This window comes from Neovison vison, chromosome 12 (assembly GCF_020171115.1).
Source record: "Neovison vison isolate M4711 chromosome 12, ASM_NN_V1, whole genome shotgun sequence".
NCBI lineage: Eukaryota > Metazoa > Chordata > Mammalia > Carnivora > Mustelidae > Neogale > Neogale vison.
In genome coordinates this window covers 136,617,475-136,640,968 of record NC_058102.1, presented here as the reverse complement: position 1 = coordinate 136,640,968, position 23,494 = coordinate 136,617,475, and the positions used below count along the sequence as shown (strand labels likewise).

Genomic DNA, 23,494 nt, shown 5'->3' with positions numbered 1-23,494 from the left:
ATTTACAATTAATAAGAAGACAATTGCAACTTGCATATGCCAACTTCCAAATCTTTTAATGTTTTGCTGGTACAGTAGGACTATAAAGCAAAGAATGAGCGTAAGTGGGAGGTACAAGACTAAATGATGTAATACAAAATCTTAAGTGTAGCATTGTTAAGGTCCTGTTTCTAGTCCAATCAGAAAAGACCAACAATTTTTAACTGTGCTCTGGGGAGTCATCCATGAAAGACCTTGCCTGGATAAACACAGGTAGTACAGCTGAGTAAAATGGGTTCTGTGTTCAGAAAAGACCAAGGCCTCAAACTTTGACTCCACCATAAAACCCAGATTTAACTGAAGGCTTCATTTTCTTATCTAATAAATGAAGCAAACAGTAGTTGATTCTCATTATAGGAAGTTAAAAATAACACATATAAAGCTCTTAGCACAGAAATGCTAAAATAAAAGTATGGGAGGAAAAGCCGCGAGAAAACCTGTTCCCTCCTATCCTTTAGAGCTAATAGTATACCCTTCTTACTCCACTCTCCATGTCACAAATCCCAAAGTCAGGAAGAGAAAACAATCAGCACGTAAAAGCACAGGTGATGGGACACCTGGATGGCTCAGTCAGGTAACCATCGGACTTCGGCTTAGGCCATGATCCCAGGGTTCTGGGATCAAGCCCCACGTTGGGCTCCTCGCTTAGTGAGGAGCCTGCTCGTCCCTTTACCACCCACCCACTGTGCTCATACTCTCTCTCTCTAACAAATACAATCTTTAGTAATAATAGTAATAAAGTGGCAGGTGCAATTCCCCTCCTCTAGCCCCTCAATTTACTGAGAATCTAACCTGTCTCTTTTTTTTTTTTCTTTTAAAAGATTGTTTATTTATTTATTTGACAGAGAGAGATTACAAGTAGGCAGAGAGGCAGGCAGAGAGAGAGAGGAGGAAGCAGGCTCCCTGCTGAGCAGAGAGCCCGATGCGGGACTCGATCCCAGGACCCTGAGATCATGACCTGAGCCGAAGGCAGTGGCTTAACCCACTGAGCCACCCAACCTGTCTCTATTCTCACCCACCATTCACTCCACCACTACATTCTTGAAGAGGGCTCTTTCTACACGACAGATTCTATAAACATTAAGCTTGTTTCTTCCAAAAGTGAATGCTTTCTTTTCCAAATTTCCCTCAAAGGCAACATACCTTTGGCTGTGATGAAACAGGAGGAGTACTAATCAAAGGTTTGATTGGGACTGTGTTAGTCTGAGGTGTGCTTATTCTTGGAGACACATACGATCTTGGGGATGACGCATCAGAAGTTAAAGACATTGGAGACTGATTAGATGGCTGGGCTGTGAAAAAGTGAAGCAATTAATTTTAAATAAATCCAAACTTCTGTAATACATGTGCAGAGGTCTTTCCATCTCTCCACATGCCACCTGAACCCAAAAGAGAACACTCACTTATCTGAGAAAGTCTGAAAGTACTCACTGGGCCCACACGGAGTAAAATGAGCTGTGGATCAGAACCAAGGACACCCAGTGAGTGCCTCTCCCAACCGCCTTCTTAGGTTGAAGCAAGAAGGTAAGCCTGAACCTACTCTCATATGGAAGGCATCCTCACCATTCTTATTTCTTTCTTAATTTACATTTAGACCTGTATCTCCTGCCTCATAAGGCTAACCCTGAGGGTTATAAGTCTTTTTCACTACTATATTTCAATTTTAAAATAAGTATTCCTGGCTCAGTTTATCAATTTTCTGAATTGGGGATGGGGGACAAGTCAAAGTGACCCTTTCATTTCTCCTTTGTTCCTATGTATGTCTCTTTCCATTGGATGCTTTCAAAGAAAAGAGAAATAGCTCATTCAAGTAAGGACTTAAGCATTTCTGTATCCTCTGGTCAAAAACCATCGAACATCAAACCTGAACCAAACTTCAACTCTTAAAATATATTCAATGTTTCACAAAGACTGAGGACATACCAGTTTATATTCACCTTTGAGGTAAAATATTTCATTGACAAACTCTGATTTAAGTATGTATTACAGATTTGATGGCAATACTGCAAGATAAATGTCAATGTCACCTCATCTCAAAAAATAAAATACTGTATATACTAGTGTCAAAAAAAAAAACAAACATCAAATCATTACAGCTAATCTCTTCGAAGACTAAGAAAAATATGCTATGAATCCCCCTCCAAATCAATACACAATTCCAGTGATACCTAAGAAAATGAATACCTTGTGTAGAGAGCTGAGCAGCTTGAGAAATCAAAGAAGTTATGTTGAAAGCAGACGGTCCAGCAGTAAGAAACTTATGAATTATGGACTGCAATGAGGCTTGTGTTACAGCTGCTGTAAGAACTAAAAACATATCTTAAATTAAAATAAAAACACAGAGGCATATTAAGGCATTAGTAACAACTCAAAAACTTAAAGCAACCCCAGAGAAAACTGCCATGTTTCAAACTAGAACTCTCAAAACAGAAATCTAGTAAATAAAATGGGTCTAGAGATAAATGATCTGAGGCAGAGGAAAAAAGCTTAATGGGTTTGTAGCATGGAAAAACAGTGGTTTCCTTTGCACTAAAATTTAAGTGCTCACTGGAACTTCTGATTATACCAGAAACCTATTCACTGATACCTAATATGGCATTTACATATTACATATGTAGTATGTATATATTATGTATATATTACATTTACATATAATATGGCATTACATGTAACGTCCTATTACAAAAGGTAGGTTACAAATGTAGCTATTTCATGCAAATGCTTTATTAGACAAGCTAACCATTCAAACCCTACCAAACCCTCTCCAACAATCTTTTAAAAACAGACATTAAAAAGCTAGATAATTTAAGAACATCATGGATTTTTAGAGTACAAGATCTTTTATTACTGAAATTTTTTAATGTTATTACTTCTTCAAACTGTTTAAAAGCCCCACTTTCCCTAGTAAGACATATACCTATCAAACAGGAGAAGGGCATAGTTATCTAAAAAGAATGAAATAAAAATGCAGAAAAGTACAATAAAAACAAAGTTACTGACCAACACCTGAAATAGCTCCATTTTTAAGATAAAGGAAGAACTTAACCACTGACTACTACTGATAAATACATTATGTGACAATGTACACAAGTCAAAATGGACTATTCTAAACAGAAAACTTTGCAATGCTCTTAGGACTATTTGGTTTGTGAATTAAAACAATATCCACTTTTACTCAGACTTCTTTGAATCTAGGTAAGTAATTAAGTAACATAGTGAAAAGCAAAGTTGGAATTAACAATTAACTAGGAAAACCAGGAAAACGTTATCCATTACCACCATCTCAAATTTTTTTTCAAGTATTTTAAGAAGGAACTACCTGAATTCCCACTTTTAGTAGTCACCCTATTTTTAATATTCCAAATAATTATTTACCCATATACCAGAGGTTTTTTTTGAAATGTGCTAGAACTCAAGTGTTTTTGTATCAGCTTTGGGAAATGCTCTTTAACTTAAAAAAAAATTTACCATAAACATTAGGCAGACACAACAGCTTATCTTCAGTAACTACCAGGTACATAGCAAGTCTTAAAAAATACAGAAAAACCCATGTATTGCTAACTCAATTACAAAACCGAAGGCTTTAAACAATGGAGGATATAAACTCAAAAGAATGAAGCTCAAATGTGAATTTCAAAATGAAACAAAGATCATTCCTAAACTGGGGATTTCACTCATCACAGAATCCTACACAATGCAAATGAATTTAAAAATTTGTTACTGTAAAAATTTACCTTCATTTATTTTGGATATGTCCACATTAGAATTATTAAGTTGCAGTGTGGCTTGCAAAGCAGGAAGCAGCTGTCTAAGAAGGTTTGGGTCCTGAAGTAAAGGAGGTATTGGTGACTGTGGAACTGGAGAGACAGGGATTGCTGAAGCAGATGTTGGAGGTGCAGATGTGGGATTCAGTCCAGAGGCAGAAGATGTGGAAGGAGTTGTGCAAGAATGGGATACAGATTTGTCTCCTGGTGTAGACTCTAAGTAAGAAGGAGATAACAAGGCTGAAAAAATTACTTGAACAGAGGAAAACTAGAACATCAAAAAAGCAACTTTCATGTGCCAAACAACTAACTCAAGTAACCTCATTTAATCTTTGCAAGTAGCACAGAGCGGGGCTCAGTAAATACCTGTCTGATTAGAATAACGAAGCAAACATTTTTATATCCCAATTTCATAGGTGAGAAAGGTCTCTTGAACAAGAAAGAATAAGTAATTTGCTTGATATCACAAAACCTGGTAAAGCAGTGATTCAACCGTATTTGTGTCTGATTCTTAAAGTACCTTGTTCTGTTTCAAACCCAGTTATGTATTAACTACACATTCAATAAGTTTCTATTAGGATAAAGGGACAATACAATTCTCAGGACTTCATTTAAGATGAAAATGTTTATCATCATAATAACAACCTTCTAAACATGACAAAGGTCTGAAAACAAATCAGGACTGCCACTATCACAAGCACCTCCAAAAATGCGCTAAGGGGATCAGATGAATGAGACTCTTTCAATATTTTTTATAAACAACTGAGCTTCCAGGGACACCTGGGTGGCTCAGTTGGTTAAGCTGCGGCCTTTGGCTCAGGTCAGGACCCAAGGTTTCCAGAGTGGAGTCCCACATCCAGCTCCCAGCTCAGTGGGGAGCCTCTTTCTCCCTCTCCCTCTGCCTCAGCCTGGGGGCGCTCTAACAAACAAAAAAATAAAATCTTTAAAAAAAACCCCACAAGACCAAAAACTGAGTTTCCAGATTACATACTTTCCTTTGGTAATTAAAAATATAAAGCACCAAAGCTCTATCTGTAGCGTTTAAAAATTATTGGCACTAAAAAGGATCCTTTTTAAATAGCAACCCCACCCATGATACTCTATATTCAGTATTTAAAAATAAACAAACAAAAAAGTGTAAAACATGCATGGAAAATTAGCATTATTTGAAACCTGTCACTGCAAATTATGTATACAGAGTCAACACAATTGCGGTCAAAACCTCAGCCACAGTTTTGGCAGCATGTGACAAACTGATTCTTTTAACTTATTTGAAAAAGGTAAGGGCTAGTATAGTCATGAAACTCACGAAGAAGACGACCACAGCTAGTAAAATGTGTCTTGCCAGTATAAAAACTTACATTTAAAACAAAACCAATTTAATGTAGATTTAACTTCTACACCTATGTTCAGAAATCTTTACAACTAGGAGATGAAAACGGGAAGGTACACAGGAAATTCAAAAAAGCAAACCTCACATTCACATCACTGACAATCAAAGTACTCTTAAGGAACTCCTATCAATCAGAAAAACAAAAAGGGGGGGGCATGAAATAAAGACATTTCATAGAAGAAACCTAAATGGTTTTTAAAATCACAGGAGATGGGGCACCTGGGTGGCTCAGTTGGTTAAGCAACTGCCTTTGGCTCAGGTCATGATCCTGGAGTCCCCGGATCGAGTGCCACATTGGGCTCCCTGCTCGGCAGGAGTCTGCCCCCCTTCCTCTGACCCTTCCCCTTCTCATGCTCTCTCGGCCTGGGTGGCTCAGTGGGTTAAGCCGCTGCCTTCGGCTCAGGTCATGATCTCAGGGTCCTGGGATCGAGTCCCACATCGGGCTCTCTGCTCAACAGGGAGCCTGCTTCCTCCTCTCTCTCTCTGCCTGCCTCTCTGCCTACTTGTGATCTCTCTCTGTCAAATAAAAAAAAAAAAAAAAAAAAAAAAAAATCTTTAAAAAAAAAAATCAAAGATGATGATCAACTTCACTGATAATCAGGAAAATGCAAATTTAAATCAAGAGGATATCCTTTTATGCTCACCAGAGTGAGAGAAATTTTTAAATTCTGACAACACCAAAAATTAGAAAGGTGTAACAGGAACTTAACATTTCTGGTGGAGACTAAACTGATAGATCCACACAGCAAAGTAAGTTGGCATTAACTAAGAAATTAGGAGATGTAAATAAACACTCGATGACCCAGTATTTCCCCTTAGTGAAACTATGATGTATATAAATTGGGAGAAACATTCAACAATTTTTATAATAATAGCATGCTTATTTTTTTACTTTATTTTTTTCAGCATAATAGTATTCATTGTTTTTGCACCACACCCAGTGATCCATGCAATACGTGCCCTAATACCCACCACCTGGTTCCCCCAACCTCCCACCCCCCTGCCCCTTCAAAACCCTCAGATTGTTTTTCTATTTTTTTTTTAAGATTTATTTGAGAGGGAGAGAGAGAGAGAGATCACAAATAGGCTGAGAGGCATCCCTGCTGAGCAGATAGCCTGATGCTGAGCACAATCCCAGGACCCTAAGATCATGACCTGAGCTAAAGGCAGAGACTTAACCCACTGAGCAACCCAGGTACCCCTGCTTGTTTTGATTTTAACACAAAACTATAAACAAACTAAATGTCCACCAATAGAAAGATGAACACTTAACTATTTTCATACCATGGAATTTTACTAATATATAGTAACTTTAATGGGAAAAAAAAAAAGCTGGAAACAGAGAACCTCTGGGTAAAAACATGAAGACTATTCAACTATTCAAGATGTTCATATATATTCTTACAATACTGGCCCAAAGACTAAGTATGAAGATTTGCTGAAGTATCTTTAATTTCCCATATGGAACCATTTCTTGAAGATTTTCAAGTTCAAATATACATTATATAACCTGAATTAAAACTGCCGTTATTATGTATGAAAGTTCCAGGAACACTGCATCGGAGTATTACACTGCTACCTAATAACTGTAAATCCTCATTTCCAATTCTAAGAACTAAACATTCATTAATCTTCACAATCCCACAAAGCTGGGAATTACTAGCAAACTTACTAGAGAGGAACTCCTCTGTCAGCCTTTTTATACCACCACGGTAATCAAAGAACTAGGGTCAACAGCTCTCTGAAGTATGGACCTCACAGCTGCTTTAAAATATATTTCATGGCTACGTTTATCAACTACGATCAAAACTCATAAAAAGTCTACGACATTTTAATTTTTGTAAATCACGCATTTCAAAGGTAGATTATTCACTCTGGCAGACCTCTGGTATATTCAACTTTGCTGTCCTGGATTCAGAGAGAAGTATACCGAAACTCGAAGGACGTGAAGATTTTCCCTAGGTGAACCTGTCAATTATTGCATTTTATGGGGTAATTACAGATGACAGTAGGGGTTTTCTCCAGGATCATATTCCTTAAGGGTCAGCTTAGGGGATATAGAGCTTAGGGGCATTCTTAATTAATGTTTAAACTGAAAGAAGTTCTGAGGTGCCTGGGTGGCTTAGATGGTTAAGCCTCTGCCTTCAGCTCAGGTCATGATCAGGGTCCTGGGCTCGAGCCCCACATTGGGCTCTCTTCTCAGCAGGGAGTGTGCTTCACCCCGCTCCCACTCTATGCCTGCCTCTCTGCCTACCTGCGATCTCTGTCAAATAAATAAATAAAATTTAAAAAATGAAAGTAGTTCTGTATTTTTACTTTCTGCATGAACAATCAAATTAGTACTTACATACCTTTGAAATGATCATTACTCTTTTTATTTTTATTGTGGTTTTCTTCTGTTTTTAATGATAGGAGCTGGGAGAAGGTGTAACAGTTTTCAAATGTACTTTGATGCTGCTAAATCTACCCACAGATTTCAAAAACTAGCAGAGCTTAAGAACTCTTTAATGTTGCCCTCCAAACCAAGAAAAGGAAATATCCAATAGAAAATACTTATCACCATAAAGAAATAAAGTAACAAATACTAAGTATCCTTAACTCCTAGTTTATTCACTCTCAGGAGAAATTTCCTTTGAAGTTTTCTGAGAGATTATCACTGATGACTAGTAGGAAACCAGCTGATACTACATACTACCCATGAGACCCTTAACAGGTAACATCTTTATCTAAATGCCAGAATTTTTCTATTAAAAGGTCTGATTGTGATTATTAGTTTTCAAAATAATGTGTATCAGAATCATCTATAAACGAAACAAAACAACAGATACCTATATGCCCTTACTGATTTCTGAAAAACAGATCAGAGAGTTTCCCAGGTTGCTTTTAACTTTAAAAACCAAAGGAAACAAAACCAAAATAAAGCAGCATAGCACAAACATACAGGAGTGAGTGAAATTAATGATAAGCTCCAAGACAGGAAAGTGCGATATCATTTTTCCAAGGGAGGTCTTCAGCACACTATTTTCTTATTGAGGTATAACTGACATACAATATTATAATCAGTTTCAGGTGTTCAGCACTGTTAGCTGTATATACTGTGAAATAACCACCCAACATAGTCACGCAATTTTTTTCTTGTGATGAGAACTTTAAAGATGTATTCTCTAAGATCAACTTTCGAATATGCAACAGATTTATTAACCACATAGTTGCCAGACTGGACATCACATTGCCATGCTTTATTTTTTAACTGAAGTTTGTACCTTCTGACTTCGTTCACTCATTTTGCCCCAGGCAACCACCAATCTGGGCTCTGTAAGCTTGTTTTTTTTTTTTTTTTTAAAGATTCTTCACAGAAGAACTTCCACACTATTTTAAATAATGGCTCCACTCACCTCGTTTCCCTAGAAGACCCATCCATACAAATGCCCTTCCAAAGCATGTTACATGTTAAACATTTTACCCATTACTTACCTCAATCTACATGTGTAACTGAGAACAACATATGGAGTTTAAGAATATGAATATAAAATGCTAATTGGCAGTGTTAGTTTTACTATTACAATATTACAAAAGGGGGCGCCTGGGTGGCTCAGTTGTTAAGCATCTGCCTTTGGCTCAGGTCATGATCTCAGGGTCCTGGGATCCAGCCCCGCATTGGGCTCTGGCTCAGCAGGAAGCCTACTTCTCCCTCTCCCACTAGCCCTGCTTGTGTTCCCTCTCTCACTGTGTCTCTCTGTCAAATGAATAAATCAAAATTTTAAAAAAATACATATATATATTATAACAAAAGAAAGTTACTGGTTGGGTACCTCTCCTCTGTGTTCTGCGTGCCTTAACACAGATGTACTATACTGTTCAGCATCTTCTATTATATAGTTTATCTTCCCCTTCTATTAGAACTTGAATTTCTTCAGGAGAGGGATTCTGTTGTTATCTCCCTCTGTACCCCTGGTACAAAACAGGATTTGGCACCAAGACGGCATCAACATGTACTTGTTGAATGGGTGCCCAATTCTGCAATAAAGGCCCAGGTTCATGTACACGTGCTCTCCCTCTTAACCTGTAGGTTTAGAACTTATGATAATGGGGAGGAAAGCCCAAGGTCTCCATCCATAAATAACTGACGAAACAGATAATTAACAGCTTACTTTATGCTACTTTCATAAAGATAAATGTATACAGTCTTAGAGATAAATTTGATTGATGTAGGCTTACTTTATATAATCTTGCAAAATACTAAACCTCTCTTTTTTAAAAAACACAGAAAGGAAACAGAACTATGTGGAATTAAAAAAAACAGTCATCAAATAAACTTTTCTGTATGTTTAATTTTAATTAACAATTCTATTTATCTGAAACCTCTTGATCTGGAATCCGTTAAGAAGGCAGGCTAACACACTAAACGTACTTATCAGAATTTGTATCAAAACTAAATATTAAAAAATAAAAACTTGGACCTCTGAAAACAGTTAAAGCAGAATTAAATATATATAAGGTAATAAATGTAGTATTACAAGCCATATCTATCGGCTCTTCCACTTTTAAAGAATACCATCCTCCATTCTCATTCCTTAAATGAATACTTTCCCAAGTATTAAAAAAACACTAGCTTCCTTTGAGCATTTTTGGTCTCTTCCCTAACCTTTTTAAACTTAAGTCACTTTCCCATCTGACATTTCTAAGACTTACAGACCTCTAACCAACTCTTTCATATGAGCTTTAAAATATGCTATCCTCTGATTTTTTAAATAAATGCTTTAACAAAACTGTCCCTTTGTGCTTGTAAATATAATTATTCATTCACATTTCCAATGCTTACCAGTAGGGGGCATAAAGTACCAAAGACTAAACTTCACATATAAATCAAATTGAAATCTGTTAATATACCCTGACTCTTCAAGGTTGAAAGTAATATTTACCTCTTCTAACTCTAGGCACCACTCAAAGTATCCAAGAGTATAAACCAAAGTCAAAATCTATTTCTGACCTACATTTTTCTGGTATGCCAAATAATTCCTTTTAGATCTACAGTAAGATTAAAAAAAAAAAAAAGGAAAAAAAAGACACTGAACTTAAAAGAGTAAACAAGTACCATATTGCGTTTCTAATCATAATTTCCTCTGATGCTTACACAGTTGCTGTAATACTCAAAGAGACATGTGAGCAAAGCTCAAACCACTGACACAACAAGGGCAGTCTGTTTTGTTCTATTTTGTAGTAGTCATGTTACACTGACGATTAGGATATGGAGAAGTTACAAAGCAAAGAAGTATTTCAATGTAGGAAAAAACTGTAATAAGGTAGCACCCTTATTATTAACTGTAATAAGGTGAAAGCACCTAGTATATAATGTGACTTTCATTTACTTTTAATCTGCTAATTCATGAATACATTAAATCATATATCCACCCAGAACCTTTACTATGCATTTACAAAGGTATTTAAGTATGGTGCTGATGTAAAATACATTAAGATGTATTTCTACAACCTACTTTTTGTTCAACCGAGGAAATCTTTATGGTAATACATATAAAGGATAAACATATTTTGCAACTTTTTAACAGATTTTATTAACCAATTTTATTAACTAACCAACTTACTCCCACCAATTGTGCTTCCCCATATTCAACTGGTAAGTCACTAATCTTAAGGGAGAAAAATCTTATTTTAATATTAATTTCCAGTATACACTGATAATATTTCTGTTGAAAGTTTTTTTCCCTTTGCTCTGATACATGTCATAAAACTTATCATTTTAACCACTTCCGGGTTTACAATTCAGGGCATTAAATATTTATACATTATCGTACAAATATTTCACCACCATCTATCTCAAATTTTTTCTATCTCTCCAAACAGAAATTCTATAACCAATTAAAGAAGGGCTCCTCATCATCCCACGCCCTAGTACTGCTATTCTTTCTGTCTCTATTAATCTGCCCATTCTAAGTATTGCATATTAAGTGGAATCACATCTGTCCTTTTGTCTGGCTCACTTATACTAAGGTCTTCAAGGTTCACTATGTTGCAGTAGCATGTGTGAGAATCTAAATCCTTTTTAAGGCGGAGTAATATTACATGTCTGTCTAACATGTTTTATTTATTTACTGTCTATCAGGTGATGGACACTTGGGACAGTTTCCACCACTGGGCTATTGTAAATAACACTGGTACAAACATCAGTGTTATTAACACCTGTTTGATTCCCTTTCTTTTGGTTATACACCTAGGCAAAGAACAGCAATTCTGCTTATATTTGAGGAACTGCTAAACTGTATTCCGTAAGAGCTGCACCATTTTGCACTCCTACAAGCAATGTACTAGGGGTCTAACATCCTCAAAAACACTTATTTTCATTGCTATTTTTCTAATAGTCATCCCAAGCGGGTGAACCGTTGTGTTACTTAGTTTTGATTTGCCTTCCCTGATGATTTAACCCTTTTCATGTGCTTACTGCCCGGCCTTAGAGAAAATGTCTTTCAAGTCCTTTGGCCATTTTTTAACTAGGTGGTTTCATTTAATTGTTCAGTTATAGGATTTCATATATATGGATATCATCCCTTAATAGATAAGGATTCACAGTTTATTTCCTATCACTTGGTGGGTTACCTTTTCCCTCTAGAGTGCTCTGCTACAGTTTTTGAATTCTGATGGTCCAATTCATCTATTTTTTCCTTTGTTGCCTGTGCTTTTTGGGTCACATCTATGAAATCACAACCCAATCCAATGTCATAAAAATTTTCACCTGTTTTCTTCTGAGAGTTTTATAGTTTTAGCTGCTACGTTTAGGTCTTTGATCCATTTTTTAGTTTTTTTTTGTAGCTGTAAACTAAGGCTGACAACCTTAAATTCCTCTTCCGTAACTGCTTATTCGTATCTGTTGCTCATTTTTCTACTATACTTTTTCCCATCGTTCTGATGTATTCTTAACGTACCCTTAACATACTGTTATGTATGTTATAAGTTATGTTCTACCAATTTTGAGATGTGTCTTTCAAACCATATCTCTGTCAGAGAGTTTCAGATGTCTTATGTATTCAAATCTATCAACATTTTTTAAAAAGGCAAATACATTTAGGTCTTGATTTCAAAAGCCCTCCCCTAACCCCTCAAATTATAAACAGTATTTTCTAATATTTTTTCATCATAGCTATTTCCCCTGTCTCATTGTTCAAAGTGCCATTAGGTTGACTAACATAATTTTATTTTAAACTTACTAAAACAGACTAAATTCTTCCACGAAGGTATTTGGTTATTCAACAAAATTCGAATGACTAACTCTGTGGCCAGTTTTCCTAATTTTCATGAATAGTTAGTAATCATAAAAATTACTATAAAGCAAAGCAATGAAGGAGGGCTGAACGTGGCCCACTAAACCTAGTTAATGACCTTCTAGACTGGCTGTAAAAGGCTATTGCCTGAATGCATACTTAAGTCCTCAAGTTCATTCAAATCTACAGATACTATCAAAACATAAAAGGTAAGCTTCTTCCAAGTGATTAACTCACACCTCATGCTAATGACTGACTAATTCCCCCCTCCCATTAGGTTGAGGGTGGAACTATGTAACCACTCAAATATTTAAGATACAGGCTAGCCCTCAGAAGATAAGCATAAATCACTGAACAGGTTTGCTTCTTTAGTTATTTTGCTTTACTTTTCAAGTTTATCTATGCTAATAAATCACAATTCTAAATTACTAAATAAGAAACTTGCTAATTAAGGTCATCAAACTCTTTTGACTCTGACAGTTAATTGGCCAAAGTGATGGTCTCTTGCTTTTTTGTCATTTCATGAATCTGGGGGTGGGGGGGCGAGGGCAGAGTACTAACAATTTAGAATGGTTAATGGAAGAAAAGGGGGAGGCAGATACACCTGGATGGCTCAGATGGTTTAGCTTCCTGACTCCTGGTTTCAGCTCAGGTCATGATCTCAGGGTCATGAGATTAAGCCCCTCATCAGGCTCTGAGCTATGTGCGAAGTCTTCTAGAGATTCCCTCTCTCTCTCTCCCTCCCCCTCATACTCCTCCTCTCTTGCCCTCTAAATCGGTCTTTGGGGAAGAAAAAAAGAAAAAAAGAATGGTTAACAGGATGCCAACTGATAAAAAAAAAAAACCATGTTTTAGGTTTTTAAGCACATCACTGTCCCTATTACTTTGTTTCAGGGTTGGTTGTCCAACAGAGTAACCTTGCCAATAGATGTACAAATGTTACCCTAACAATAAATACAGATCTAAAAGATACCTGACCTCATTTCACCCTACCTAACACCAGGATTGTTCCCTACCAAACCAGAGCTTCAAATTCTACACACTCTCTTCTAGCAAGCACAGACTGAATTTATCTCAGGTTCTTTTTCTTTTAAGGCACACTGGCATTAAACAGATCTAAATCTACTGCTGGTATCCTTTAATTAGTTTCACCACAAATGTTAATACTATTCTTTTTCTCCAAATTCATTTTTAAAACCATGACCTCTGCAGGTGCTTCCCCAACCCCTTAACACACTTAATACCATTCTTTCAGTTATTTATCGATCTACAACAAGTACTTCCTGACTACTTGTTATTCTGTCAACAACTAGGGACAGAGCGATGGTACACAATGACAAAGATATTGCTCCCATATTATTTTAGCATCCTACCACTAACAGCCCCAGATAGAGCTTAGCTATATACTACTGGCACTTTCAACCAAAAGTCTGAAGGGTCTGATCTTACCTAACCATCAACATTTTAATATAAATTAGCTGTTAAGGAAAAATCAAACAAGGAAATCACTGTATTGATGAGAAGAGTCAATAGGAAGCTTAACTTGAATAACATGAATGTCTCCACTGAGGGGAAAAAAACATATTTCAAATTAATGGACACTTCATAAATGTAGACTAACTGGTAAACAATCTGAAAGATCTGAATTGTTATACAATTTATTTAAAAAAGTAATATTGCCTTCATTGATATATAAGGAGTACTCAGAAAGACTATACCAATTTTCCCTATTTCAACAGTCAACTGCAAGGTAATACAGTCTTTTCCTGTTTAAAATTATTATATACAGAAGTTTTAGATAAAGTTTGGGATTAACAAACATACTTCGTAGAATTAAAAATGACTCATCTGTTAGGAATTCTGAGTTTCTGGGAGTCCAAATTAATATAGATTTATGTCTTCATTATCTACAGTTTTACGGTGAGAACATGAATTCTGGAGAAGCTGCCTCTACCATCTAACAGGGGCAATGTTCAGGTTCTTATCTAAGAGATACACCACCATCCCTTACAATGTTATTTTAAGAAATAAACTAAAATGTATAGTATATACTTAGCACCAAGCCTGGTATATAGTTAATTTTTAATAGTATTTAAAAAGTCTATCAGGAACGGATTGGAAGAATGGAGGGAGAAGGCAGAAAGCGAACAAAGTTCAACATGTAATTAACACCTAACTGTAAGCAGTTTAATTAAATGAACTAAAATCATATTTGGTTAAGTGCTCTAACAAACCAATATAAGAGAGGTTAAATGACACTGAGAACCCAAGGACATTAGGGCTGGCTTTTAAAGAAAGAGTACTGAGTTCAACAGCATGGAAGAAGGAACATGTCCTTCTTTTCAGCAAAGGCGCAAAACAAGAACGAATACAACATGCCCAAAGAAATGTACAGGTTTGCAAAGATGAATTATAAAAAATGTGAGACTGGAATGTTGAAGATCAAACTAGTCAGAAAGGCCACAACCAGACTGTCAAGTACTTGCTATAATCTTACTAAGAAGTATGTATGGACTTTATCCTGTGGATAATGGAAAACTATTAAAAGGGAAAAAACACAACCCAACATGTATTTTATAATGATGCCACTGTTACTGAATAGTCTAGGTAGAAGGAAGCAGAGCAGGTATCAGGTTATTTCAAGAGAGAGGCTCTGAGTTTCAATAATGGTAATGACAATAACCGGAGAAAGGATATAGACACATTAAGACAGAGAAGGCAGAATCCAAGATTTGTTGATAAGGAGGGACAAATGTTGAAAAACAATAAAGAGTTGGGAGGATAGTGTAGTTCTGTACTGAGAACCTGAGAATAAGTTGTGGGGAAAGGGAGGAATTTGGGACCTATCAAATGCCTATCGAAAGGAAGCAGATACATGTTAAGAGTTAGAAATAAGGATCTGTGGGCGCCTGGGTGGCTCAGTGGGTTGAAGCCTCTGCCTTCGGCTCGGGTCGTGATCTCAGGGTCCTGAGATCGAGCCCCACATCAGGCTCTCTGCTCAGCAGGGAGCCTGCTTCCTCCTCTCTCTCTGCCTACCTCTCTGTCAAATAAATAAAATCTTTAAAAAAAAAAAAAGAAAAGAAAGAAAGATCGATCGATCGATCTGGGAGTCACTTTTGTAGACAAGACTGCCCAGTGAAAGAGAACATGCTGAGCCAGAAAAAAAAAGAACAAAACACAGTAAAAGGCTGAACAATACTGGTATTTAAGGGGCAAGAAGAGAAATAGGAAAGAAGGCTAGCAATATCCCAGCCAAGGAAAAGAATTTTAAAAAGGAGGTAAAGCTAAGAGTTAAGTCAACAAGAGATGAAATGAGATAAAGACTTTTTAAAGGCCATCTGATTTTTTTAATTAACTGACCAGGATTTTAAAATAAATTTCCGGGGGCGCCTGGGTGGCTCAGTGGGTTAAAGCCTCTGCCTTTGGCTCTGGTCATGATCCCAGGGTCCTGGGATCGAGCCCCACATCAGGCTCTCTACTCAGCAGGGAGCCTGCTTCACCCCCTCCCACTCTCTGCCTACTTGTGATCTCTGTCAAATAAATAAATACAATCTTCAATAAATAAATAAATAAATAAAATAAATTTCTGTGACCAAATAATAAAAAATTTAAGAGTTGAAGAACCATTAACATCCTTTAGAAAGTACTACCACACTAACAATTGCTGCACTAATTTACATTTCATCTCTCAAGACTTCTCTTTACAATACTAATTCTGCATCAGTGTAAATAGGATCTTAGGGGAATCTGACAACATTTGGAACAACCTGTTTATAACGTATTTAAGCACTATAGATAGAAGTATGTAGCTTAATATGTAATGAGGACTACAGAAGATATTCAAATAAAATGCATAAAAGAAAAAGAGAGGCAGAAGAAATCTATGAGAATACATTATGAGAACCCTTTGTCAGCAAATTAAATCAATGTGAAATAATGAATCAGACAACAGATTAAAAGCTTAAAGACTCATTAGATCCCTATAGCATCTCCTAAACCCACTTTTAAATTACCATTTAAAAGTTTCTCAATGTTTACTGATGCTAATCTGCTAATTAGTCAGTTAATGGGTCTGCCCATAATTTATTTACTTACTGCCTTTTAACTTCCTCAATTTTTCCCCCTTTATTTCTTAAAACACATTATAATGTGTTAAGTTTGGAACGTGAGTGGTCTATGCAAATACACTTTTTCATCAGTCTGCTGCTGTTATGTGTCACCTCATAAAGCAGTTTTGCCACTATTTTTCTCTCTTTTAACAAGCTATAGTTATCAGCACTGAGCTGGATAAACACAGTTTTGAGTTACGAAGTTAACTTCTCTTCAGACTTAAATTCTAATTCAGACATTAAGACTCTATCTTGTAGCCTAGGATACAGTTTTCTTAATTCACAAACTGAAACCAAAAGTTGCATGTTATGCAGAGATAACAAGTTTAAAATGTCTCTATTCATATCAAATTTTAATTAACAGAAAATTGAGACAATATCTAAACTAAACCATCATGGTAATTACCACAAAAACTAAAAATTACTTTATACAAATATAAAGGGACAGTCTTTTGAGTTAGTTAAGCCATTACTGTTATAAATTAAGCACCTGACTTCAGAGTGTCAAAGGCAAAAAAAGTTCTAAGGCTTCATAATTAAAAATTAAGAAAAAAATCTAAATATGGCTAACTCTAGGGCCTAAATCTATGCAGTAACATTCTGAAAGACTTTTAAAGAGAATTTATAATTAGGAGTCTTATTCAAGCTAATGGAGATAATGTAATATAATCAAAAACTCAAAAACTATAGTTCAACGTGCAGCATCTGGTAATAATGGCATACCTTTTCTTTCTGTTTTCTGTGCAGGGACAGAAGATGTGGGTGTAGGCAGTTTTGATAAAGTAGATGCTCCATTAGCATCAAATGATTTCTTTGGCTGGTGATCAGACTGTAGCGTAAATGGACTAGAAGGAAGAGTGCTTGGGGTAGCAGTTGGATGAACCACTGGTTTGATGGGGTGCTGTACTGGCGTAGAACTACTGTGAGTCTCTGCTCTTGGCAGTCTGTAGTCTCTGTCATTGTGTCTGCTTGTTTGAGACAAAATATTCTGTGGGAGCAAACTACTGGCATCACTGGAATGCTTGTCTTCCACTTTAGTTCACAGTTCGAAAAAAGAGATGTTGGAATGACAGAAGGGGGGAAGAAAAAAGATTACGTTAGAATCCTGTCTTTAACATCAGCTAATTTAGCAACATACTTGTATCTTGTTATAAAACTGCAAGCCCAGTTAGTACCTGCAGTTTTACCACCAGCACAGAAATATCCAAATACTGAAAGAGGATTTTTAGTTCAACTCAAAGTAATCTATACTCAGATTTCAAATGAGCTACTGATTTAGGAGGATTCTTTAGAACCACACCACAGTTCAAACAAAACAATGAAAAAATACATCAATATATGGAGCTGTAACATTTTACTCAAATGAAAATTTTTCCAAGTATTTTAAAAATATCAAAAGGAAATGGTCCATTCTTACAAAATATGGACCATGGATTCCAATACTGAATTATCCACAGTGGTTCAACTGCAAAGGAGTACTAGCTTTATTAGCCTGATTTCTCATAATACTCAAGTAGCTAACTGAAAAGTAGTTTGTGCTGGGGCTTATATGACCTCATTTTGGGATGGCTGAAATTTATGATGAACTGTGCATTCAGTAAGTAAAACAGTTCATATTTTTGATAATGCTAACAATATCAGTTAGTTGTAACCTCAAGGTACAGAAAATGCTAGCTGAAAACAGAAAGCCTATCTGGCAGCACAGTCAAAAAATCTACTTGCTATTACCATTTTCATTAAAAACATCCTCTTCCAATTTAAAGTCACAGAGAAATATTTAAACCTCAAGTACTTCTGCTTCAGAAAGAGTATAAGGAAAATTTCAATAATCATGATAAAATTTGTATTTATCAAAATCTCTAGCCAAAACTATAATAATCTAATCATTAACTAAAAATTAAACAACTTTCAAGTAGAGAAACATCTTAAGATTCAAAAGCACATACGTAATAATAGTATTACCAAAGGATGCCCTCCCTGTTGAGTATTTTAAGTTTTTTCCACAATTTCATGGTTCCTCCGAGTCTAGAGACCAAGACAGCACAAAAAAGGAACTATGCTTAAACTACAAGTCCGTTTCCAAAACCTTCAGTGCACAGCTCCCACGTTATACTAAACAAAATGTACTGGATACCGCCAAAAAACTTGTTATATAAAAACACAAGTCTTCTGACTTAATAAATGAAATTCAGTATTATAAATTGCACATATACTAACCTTAACAGGAAAAAAATGAACAAATAGATTGAACTATCACAGAATACAAACATCTGTTGCATGATATTAACTCATCGGTAAACTATCCATTTGCATGCACAAGAAACTTATATTCTACAAGTTCTTCCTGAAAAGAATACTGCTACAACAGAAACTTTTAGGGATCGATAAAACGGAAATAATACCATACCATGCCCAACTGCCACAAATCCTGTCCCCTGACTACCAAAAACTTTTACTCCCTGCACACCACAAAAAATCCCTCTCAGTTGTGTATGACTAGAGTCAAAGAATATCAAGTGTACTCAGATAAAAATTAAAGCTGATACTATTTCAAACACTTGTAAGCTCTGGGGGAGAAAAATGGCAGCTGCATTACAGGAACTAAGGAAGCTGTAGCTTCAACAGCTTTCCATGATTCACAACTCTACACCAAACAGTTAATGCAGTGACTCTACCTGCACACCCCCCACAACAAAGACATTTAGCAAATGTCTGGAGACATTTTTGGTTGTCATGATTAGGAGAGGGGAGGGGTGCTATTGGCCTCTACCATGTAGGGGCCAGGTATGGTCCTCTACATCCTAGGTCACAGGATGGCAACCCTCAGCACAGCATCACCTAAAGCAAAATGTCATTAGCGCTACTTCTCAACAGTATTAGAGAAAGCACAGAACAATCATTCTATGAGGCACAAATTAAAGATAGTGAAAATAATCTAGTAGCAGTAATACCAAATCAAAAATTTTACCCATAAAGTTTTCGATGTCAAGTTCTGGGTAACATTATTTTCTATAGAGCAAAAAATAACTTTTCTACATTTACCTCTTTCCATATAAAATCTTTCAGCAACACCCCCCACCCCCCGCCCACATACACACCTTTTATTGGCAATTACAAACTACAAAGCTTTAGGTCTTACCCAATATGATGTATGGGACACATGGAAAACTCTGCCAACACTTTTTGGATAGAAAAGGTTAAGCACTTAAATGGCTTAATGACTTCATTACTACCATGCTTAAGTACTTAGTAAGTATTTAACTCAGTTGACCAACTGAGGAAAAATAAAAGGAAACATAGCTAAGATTTTTCTTAAGTATTACTTAAAACTGAAAAAGTGAGACACATGACTGTAGTTCAACACACACCGACCTACTGATTTGTCACTTGCACTTCTAGGAATTTAGCTAAGGAGTAGTAAGTGGGCAAAGAGAAATCCTAGCACTGCTGACAGTAGGAAAAGGCTGGAAACGACTCAAGTATCCAGGGATAGAGGATCATTTATAAAGGAGGGCACATTTAACAACAACAAAAAAAGGAAAACCACGCAATCTAACACATACGGATTTCTAAACTGATAGAGAAACATTTCCTTGAAATACTACTGAAAAGAAAAGGTTAAAAGCAATAACATATAATCCCATTTTTGATGTAAAACACATACATACATTTTATACAGATTTATATATACACAGGAAAAAGTGTACCTCCCCAAATGCTCCTGGCTCATGGAATTTAGGAAGTTCCCTCTTATTTTTTAGTAACAAACGTGACTCACTTTTGAAATTATGAAGAAAAAGGAAAAGGAACACCTTCATCTTTCAAAGAAAAAGATATGCACACAATTTATTTAAAAACACATCTCTGATTTTATTTCCTTAAAGATGGTTTAGCAAAAAGACAAAAAAATACTATTTTCATTTCCATCAATATTTCCATCAGATCTTTAATTACTTCCTTCATTTACTCTACCTCAAAGGAGAAGAGACTTAAATGATAGGATATTTTGGAAAGAATAAAGGAGACACACTAGGCTCTTATTTTTTTCTCTCTGGGAACCATCACCCACTAAATTAGAGGCATGGCCCAATACATAAGTGATTAGTTTTACATCCATTTGCCACTCCTCCATACCCCCTAATATCCCTCTGTAGTTTGTTCAGGAGGACCACAAGCTGGGTGTTATTTTTTTTTTAACCTGGAGAGGAAAACCTTTACCTCATTTCTGACTGCTTGCCAGAAGATATTAAGTAAAATGGAACTAGAACCCAAGTCTTCTGTCTCAAAATACAATAGTTTTAATTTCTTCACTTCAGTACTTTAAGTCATTGTTTTCTAAGAATTAAGCACAATTTCACTAATATAAAAAATTAAATATTCCAAGGAATATATTGTAAACATTCAGTGCTGAAGAACTGTGTTACTTTACTATCTGTTTCATCGTGGGAGTTTTTTCTGTCAAAGAATCAGTATCCCCTGCTGAGACCAAATACACCCCCTACTTAAGTTACAGGAGGAAGATTCAAATGCCCAATTCCATAAATACCCTGAACGCATCTTTTAAAAATTCTTCTCAATGTTTCAACATCTGATAAAGAGCCTAAGAATTCTACGGTGGCATTTAAATTCTATTCTGGGCAAGGGAAGTCATGGGGAATAGAATACACTTAGTAAAACTTCACATACAAATTTAATTTGAATTAAGAAATAAATGTATGTTACTCATTTTGGCCCACTTAGACAAAATCTGACCTCAAAAAACATTAAGGTATGCCCGCAGCATGGAGACGTTATCTAGATCTATGATCATGATAAAAAAAGTTTCTCACTGATAAACGTAAAACACCAACAGACACTCTGATGTCACTATCTGTATGTGACTATAATTCAATTATTAGATTGAAAGATTCAGTGCGTTCTGGAAGGGATTTCCCTATCCAGTCTAATAGGACACAATTCAGGAAAAGAGGGGGGGAATAAACCAAACAACTCCTGTTTTAAAAAAGTCAGTCCACAATATGAAATTTTATTTTCTACCAATTCACCTGCATTATAGCCATTTTGAGTAGTGATGAATACTATCTGTACTATTCCTCTGTGCACCCTTTTCCTTTTCAGGAAACAAAATGGTAAAGGTTAGGAAGACGTATCCAACATAAAAGAAACCTGTTTCTATTATTTTACTTTACATATGTAAACATCTATGAATATAGATACAAATATATGAACTATAGGAGTGAATCAAACTTCATGTTGTTTCAAAGAAAAAAATTAATACTTACTTCCACTGGCAAACCCACTAGTGGCTGTTGCCTGCATCACCTCCCTTCTGTAATCCCTATCTTTTGGGAAGCTATTAACTGCCATCTTGTTTGCTTCTTTTTGTCTCTGTTCTCTAAAAATAAACATAGGTAAACCCATAAAAATTACATCAAGTACAATGAGTTTACATGTAACTTTCTGGTCAAATGCTCAATTAATTAAATGGTATATGGAAAATAAAAGAACTGAACACAGCCATAATATCAACTGGTGCATGAGATAAGATATGGCTAACAGAACAGTAACGTTTCCCAGTGATGGTCCTATTTTAGCAATTATCTGTAATGTCATTTACCCCAAAACCAGAACTCTCCAGTATTAATCCTACATATATGAAGGATACATATTATTATACTTAAAGAATTATGAAAATTTCCACTACAAATTATAAGGAAGATGCAGTAAGTACAGGCTGATCTAAAATCTCAAATATATTGATGGTTTACAAGGTGCTCAACTGTCCAAGTTTTTGTTTGTTTTTTAAGTAAAAAGTAATTACAGAAAACCGCTACAATTAATGACGAGTTTCACTGTTAAGAAATCTAAACTCAGAATGTTCTAAGATGTTAAGCTGTAAAATCAAGAGTAAGAAATATTTTTTAATGAGTAAGAGCAAATACCTTTCAAGCCACTCTTTTGGTTTTTCCCACTGTGAAACTTCTGTTCGACAATTGTAGTAGTATTTTTTCCCAGAAGAGCTAATATGCTCAGACCAGTCATCTGCAGAATCATAAGGCTTAAAAATACATTTTTAAAAATTAGAAAATATTAGTACTATTTAATCACTTGATATGAAACATCAAGAAGGTCAATGGTTTTCAAAGCACACATAAGGGAAAAGACCATTAAATAAAAACACCCAGATCTAGAATGTAATTATCTGTGTATGTATCTTAGGAGACCGTAGTCTATGAACACCTTAAAAAAGAACAGTGGAAAATCCTGTAAAATATGAAATTAAACAGAAGATATATATTTATTAGGCACAAAATGAGAAATGTGAAATTAACGTCTTGACTTCAGAAAACCATTCCTGAAGTTCTCCACTGTAATAATTTTACTTGCTGAAATCCAGTCACATGGCAATGGGGAGGGGGTTTAAAAAACCCACAGACAACTGACTGATTTGATGACACGACCGCACATCAGTTCTAAACTCACTATGCACAACAGTACTCATATATAGTATTAACAGAGAACAATCTGCCTGTATTTACTGTTACTTAGTGGGGGGGGGGGGACACGATGTTAATAAAACCTGAATACAAAGCTAATTAAAAGTGTAGTATCTGTTTCACCAGCAAAATCCATGAGGCGGGGCCAGTGTTATCTAGACCTTTTCTTCTCACATGCTATATGGGTCAGCAGCATCACTCATTTCTCTGTAACAAAAACCAGCCTTTCAAAAACTCTCAGCTACATTCTCTTTAGGTATTTTATAAGTACTGGAAAATTATAAAGAAATTAGAAAAATCTGAAAGAAGGCCCAATTTCCATGGTACAGATCTAAAAAGTATAAAGTTTAAGTGCACTAGGCCCAGGAAATCTGGTAGAATTCCAAGTACACTTCTGGATGAATTTGACTATTTTCTC

General features: G+C 35.8%; 1 protein-coding gene across 8 annotated transcripts in view; it reads right to left on the bottom strand.

Moving 5' to 3' along the window:
* The window catches only part of WAC (WW domain containing adaptor with coiled-coil), an 80,239-nt gene that overhangs the window by 8,818 nt on the left and 47,927 nt on the right, over positions 1-23,494 (bottom strand). For 6 of the 8 annotated variants that reach the window (XM_044228400.1, XM_044228401.1, XM_044228399.1 and 3 more), the window contains exons 5-10: positions 22,522-22,637; positions 21,862-21,974; positions 17,303-17,611; positions 3,774-4,019; positions 2,224-2,346; positions 1,183-1,331 (exon numbers count right to left, since the gene is read on the bottom strand). In XM_044228400.1, the coding sequence (XP_044084335.1) occupies positions 1,183-1,331; positions 2,224-2,346; positions 3,774-4,019; positions 17,303-17,611; positions 21,862-21,974; positions 22,522-22,637 (1,056 nt within the window). The remainder of the gene's footprint in view (positions 1-1,182; positions 1,332-2,223; positions 2,347-3,773; positions 4,020-17,302; positions 17,612-21,861; positions 21,975-22,521; positions 22,638-23,494) is intronic. The other 2 variants (XM_044228402.1, XM_044228403.1) reach the window with 1 other exon arrangement.